The following is a 5,825-nucleotide window of genomic DNA, read 5'->3' as shown; positions in this document are numbered from 1 at the left end:
TATAATGGGTTTTAATGTTTTTGTCTCGTCGCTTCGGCTGGGACATTGCATCGTTACAGTATGTCAAGGGGCGTAACATTTCCATCACACGCTTGAGGTATTCAGCCAATCACAATGCACTGGTAAGCTGGCCAATCAGAGCACATTTCGTTTCCGAAGGCGGGGCATAGAGGAAAACCAGTAATGTACAATATGTGGAAAATAATGAGTTTTTTAGCAATATCATATGACCCCTTTAAGCTGGTCTCCTAAAACAGTCTAAAACCAGCAAAGAGACCAACCAGACTAACCAGTACTGGAGCTTATGCTGCTTTTTGCACCCTCCAAACATTTTTCACTCTCTCACTTTCTGGCTTTCCAGATATGGACTGTGCGCTGTGAACACCCAAAAGCAGAAAACGTCTCAAAATCCCCCTGATTGGCTAAAGCAAGTATCTGACCGCAAGTCTGACTTTTCCTCTATATTTTCAAAAAAGGCTGTCACAGAGTTCATCAGGACAATTATTACATAGATATTTTTTACATTTTCTGCATTTAATACAAAAGCCTATACAATTGCTTACAGCACCTTTTTGGTTTAAAAATTCATTCAGTACATTCATAGTAAAATTCACTTACAATTAAAAAGCACATATCATTTTACAAGAATTAAAAAGAATACTAATAAACTTAGCATAAGGGTAATAATGCTTCAGAATTTTTTCTTAAAAGGAGAGCTCTGAAGTTTCTTTAAAAACTCTCTCAAATCAACCTGAATAGAAAGACAATTGAGACCTATTCACATTTGTCTGCTTGGACATGATGCAAAATGTACATTATTTACAGTTTAAGTCGACAGTCCATAATTAATGTGTGAGATTCCTAGTGAGATTTCAGTCTGTATCGAAAGTCAACATCGTAAGTGGGCTGCAAAACACCCAGTCCAGCCCGAGACTGATCCAACTGAGGCTCTTTCACATCAGGGTCTAAAAGCTCCATTTCAAAGTACGCTAACAGCAGAGACAGGAACTGTTTGATTTCATGAACCGCAAAGAAGCGGCCAGGACACTTGGTCACCCCAGAGCCAAAGGGCATGTAGTAATAACGAAGTTTGCGTCCGTTTCGGTAAAAGCTGTTCTTTTCCTGTCCATTCTCGTCAAGGTATCTGTCATACTTATATGTCTGTTTGTGGCAAGATGCAAATACATTAATGAGGAGAATAATTCTTACATAATTAATTACACGTTTTTTTCCCAGTGAAAGCTGCAATATCTATTAAACACCATAAAGAACATAATACTTACCAAAGGATCTTCATAGATCTCAGGATCAAAGTGAATCATCGGGGGGTACAGAGCTATTACATCATCTTTTCGGATGTGGTAAGACTCGCTGTTGTCCAGGTGAAGAAGGAAATCGCTCTTTGCAATTCTCACATTCAGGGACGCACTGGACAGCCTCATCGCCTCTTTAATGATACTGTCTGTAATAACAGAGAAGCTTTAGTTCACATGACATTTTGGTATGCTGATAATATTGAGTGCATAAATCTTTATATATTTTCAAAGCATTCCCACCTAAAACTGGCATGTTGTCCAACTGTTCCCTTGTAAGTACAAGTCGAGAATTCACAGGATCGACTTTCTGACAAGAAGTTTCAAATGTTCGCCTCACTTCCTCACTAGCAGCTTTCATGGCCACTGGGCATCTGCAAACAAGCAAAAGTTGCATCATCAACTTAACAAGTACATTGAAAATAAATAAATAAATAAATAAATATCTAATATATATATATATATATATATATATATATATATATATATATATTAGAATAGTCAATTTCAGTTTTTTTATTCAGTGTATAACTTGCTGTTTCTTTGTAATTCATATGGAAATTTACGAGGGGAAATTGTTTCTATGCCATATTTTTCAGTGTTCTCTGATGCATCAGAGAAAAATTGTAATTTAAAGTAAATTAAAAACATTCTATAATAGTGTGGATCAATTTCATGGTTTAATGCTTCCAAATGCAGAACGCTCTGAAGTAATACTTATCTCCAACACTACAATTAAACGTATTTATCTGAGCTGATTGATAATCCTTGGTAGTGACTACAGTGCAGCTTTACACTTGCGGAGTATGACTTGTACCTGATCATATAGAACAGGGTCCAGAAGGTTGCAGGCAAAGTGTTGGCTTGTGAAGCCCACAGCATGGCCACATGGGTCCTGGCTTTGCTCAGCTCATTGAAGCTAGATAATGTGTCATTCAAGAGCATGCGCAAGCATATGAGGTCAGACACGTTGGCACGCTTGCTGAGGTTCTCGTGGAGCATCGTCTTGGCCAAGTTCTCGCGAGCGCTGTAGGCACTCTTGAAAACGTGAATCGGGAGCCCAGCGATCAGAGCAGGAAAGATCTTATCAAACTCTTTAAAGTTCTCTAGTGCATTGAGTACCAGAGCTTTTTGGGCCTGCTGCCGTGCAATGCTCTGGTCTCCATCCAATTCCTTTCCAAAGAGGGTCAGGTAGCCTGCTTCAAACATGATCTTGTAGCAGAAGGCGAAAATACCATCACTCTGCCATTCGGAAGGTTTGGCCTTCAGCACACCTGACTGCAGCATGGTGCTCTGTAGGTTTTCCATCATGGTCTCAATGAGAGGAGACAAGGCCTCCCCTTGCAGGGTCTTCAGGAAGGTCTGATGCAGGTTCTCTGTGGTGTAACCGTGACTGGGATCCATGCTCTCGTGACCAAATGCCTGCAAGAATACACGCAAATCATTACATGCTAAGTAGTTCATTTGTTGTTAGATTGTTGTTGGCAGTAATCAAGAAGTTATTTCATTTACCTTTGCAGAGGCATCAAAGTGAAATTTCTTCCAGTCTAGATGCCTTCCTTGGCGGATGACGGCATGGTAGGAGAATGGATCACAAAGGAAATGGACATACTGCCCAGCGATCTTGCATGTAAAAATGTGACCATGCTTCTTCTGTCTGCTCCGAAGAAACTCCAAAGGATTGGCCCCAAACTGAAGAGCACAACCAAGGTAAGGGATCCAACCATTTTCTACTGGAGGCTCCCCAGGCTGTCTGAAACCATTACAGCTCCAAACGGTTACAAAACAGCTAATACAATCAGGGTTTAAGAACAAGAACAAGTTCTGTCACGTTCAGTTCTTATGTAACCTAAATTGCTATTGATTCAATTCAGTGCCTATCAAGTTATTTCCAAATCAGGCAGTTAGTTTCTCAGACTGTTAACCAATAAGTTGAACATGATTCAGACACAGATTATGCCCATACCTATCGGTTAGAACCTCAAGAGCATAGTTCAGAATTGGAAACAGTAAATATGTTTTAATGAGAGGTTTCATTATTGCTATAGTTCTATAGTTCTAGAGTCTATCCTCACGAAAAACAGCAATCTCAAGCAATTTCTTCACTTTTCTTTAGTAAAGCACAGGGATGTTTGATGAGTAAGTCATTCTGTCTTAAAGTGGCCATTGTGAGATTCTATAACACCCGGTGGCCTTCTGTACCCCGTTGTATGCATCAGAACATCACCATCACAAGTCATGATTTATATAGAATTGAATTTCATAGACTGTCTCATTCCATTTCCTTGTTTGTGCTGAGTTTCCCTTCCGCTGTTACTTAAATATAACGAAGCCCCTCACAATAAAGATTTGAACCTTGAGTGAACTACACTTCTTGTGTCCGAGTCATTCTTGGTCCCAGGCACCAGCTTCTGTGCTCCATCACTCAACTCCTCAACTTGATCTGATCTTCTCAATCTATTTATTCTAACACATACAAAGCCAAAAATGTCTGGAAAACTAACTAAAATAAAAAAATATATAACAATAATAGACAAATTTACATGTTTAATTTAAAGTAGTGCCATGCAAACTTGTTATTCAGCATTAGAGATTGTAAAATTAAATAAAATCAGTTGTCAAACAGATGTGAATCCCACCATCCCTGAGATGTTCCCAAGCTTAGTGAAGCTTGTAGTCACAAATAAGTGAGTTTTTACCTTCTGCGTATTCCTGTAATAAGCCAAAGACAACAACAGAGCCCAACAACTATGGTCCAAATCAGGGCAATGCTTAGGATCATGACTGTTGGAGAGACAAAAACTGGTGGAACTAAAGCGTGGTTGTCCTCGAAGATGCACTCGTGTGCTCTTAGCACTGTTTTTATATGATTCACCACATGTTGCAAGCCACAGCCCTTGACATAACTCCACAGTTAATGACTGCCCCATCTTTTTTTTTTTTGAAAACGTGCCATATGCCTTTAAGAAAAAAACCTGTATAGGTGTATGAGTGTATGTGTGTGTGTTTGTCCTTGAACCATGGACACCTCCACCTGACGGCCAGTAGACTGCACTTTGATAGTATTGCAAAGTTGGGAAACAGCTTCAAGGTCTTTGATATGTGTGATTTTTTTATTTATACTTTTTTTGTTGGGAGGGGTGGGCTCTATGAAACTTATTGAAAAGATTCAAGTGTTTATTTATTAAAAAAGAAATTCAAGTTCTCAATTCAATTCAAGTGTATTTGTATCGCGCCTTTCAAAATACAAATTGTTGCAAAAAAATCTTTACAGTAAATTAACTTTCTACAATATTTAGTAGTAGCTTACCAGTGGGGACTGCCAGTTAATGTACATACAGCAGAAATGTACAGAAGACTCAAAGACGTAATCAAACAGACAATGAAAACTAACTGAAACCTGACTGAAATTCTTCATACTGATCATTGTTTTGCAGGAAGGAGATCAATTGAGCAGACACAACTTTTTTGCCATGTTCACAAGGATCTAGTTGTGGTTTCTTAATAAGAGCCTTAATAACTGCCAGCTTGAATGGTTTTGGGATGTGACCTAAAGATAACAGGGTTAATAACATTGAGAAGCGGTTCTTCGGCTACAGGTAACAACTCTTTCAGTAATTTAGTGGATACAGGATCTAATATACATGTTGTTGGTTTAGATGCAGTGATAAGTTCATTTAGCTCTCCCTGTCCTATAGTTGTAAAGCACCGCAGTGTTTCTTTGGAAATGACCTAACCTTTATCTGTAGATTTTTATGATGAAGTCGTGCTTTTGTAGGTTTTCTAAATAGTTCCCTCACTGGGTGGTGGGGAGAGGTTTGAAAGCTGTATGGATTGGCAAAGTGTTTATTTGCTGGACCAGAAGTTTATACTATTGTAACCTTAATTTGATGGGTCACTTCTGGATAAATGCTCTGCCCGAAACCTAAAAGCATCAGTGAGTTCAGTCAGTTCAAACACACTAACATGAGCTACACTGACAAACGACGTGAGGTACTAAGTCAAATTTTAGTACAATATTTAAAAGAGAAATAAATGCACACATCTAACAAATAGTGAGCATAGACATGATTTTAGGAATGGATAATTACTAACATTGTTTTGTTAGCTTTGGGCATTTAATCAATTACACGCAATTAGATTTAAAATTAATTAAACATTCTTCTTGGATTCTATTAGCAATTGAATGGTTGATAATCAGCTTTAAGTCCCAATTTATTGCAGAGCTTATCAAAAGCAGTTTTGAATCTCTGAAATGAGTTAACTTCTTTGATAAGGTCCAGATGAAGGCCATGTTCATCAACTTTAATAATTAACACTGTGATGGCCAGGTGTTCATTTGACCTTGAAACTACAGATAAAACAAACAATCTGCACCAATCAAATGATTCTATTCTGTAACCTCAAAAAACTTTCCACCATTCACTTCAGAAAGAGTTACAAAATGTTTGAAAAGTGAAATGTAGCATTATGGACATACCAATACAAGTGTGAGGGGATTCACATATAGCA

At 38.2% G+C, this 5,825-nt stretch overlaps 1 protein-coding gene across 1 annotated transcript; it reads right to left on the bottom strand.

Annotated features, from left to right (window-relative positions):
- Nucleotides 1-757: 757 nt before the first annotated feature.
- LOC113040546 (cholesterol 7-alpha-monooxygenase-like) lies at nt 758-3,553 on the bottom strand. Its single transcript, XM_026198858.1, has 6 exons — nt 3,516-3,553; nt 2,826-3,066; nt 2,131-2,735; nt 1,557-1,687; nt 1,284-1,462; nt 758-1,161 (listed from the first exon to the last, which is right to left on the bottom strand). The coding sequence occupies exons 1-6, from the start codon at nt 3,551-3,553 to the stop codon at nt 862-864; spliced, it is 1,494 nt and encodes a 497-aa protein (XP_026054643.1). The 3' UTR covers nt 758-861.
- Between the last annotated feature and the right edge of the window lie 2,272 nt (nt 3,554-5,825).

This window comes from Carassius auratus, chromosome 2 (genome assembly GCF_003368295.1).
Source record: "Carassius auratus strain Wakin chromosome 2, ASM336829v1, whole genome shotgun sequence".
NCBI lineage: Eukaryota > Metazoa > Chordata > Actinopteri > Cypriniformes > Cyprinidae > Carassius > Carassius auratus.
Note: the sequence above shows the minus strand (reverse complement) of the source record. Positions and strands in the feature narration are given on the sequence as shown.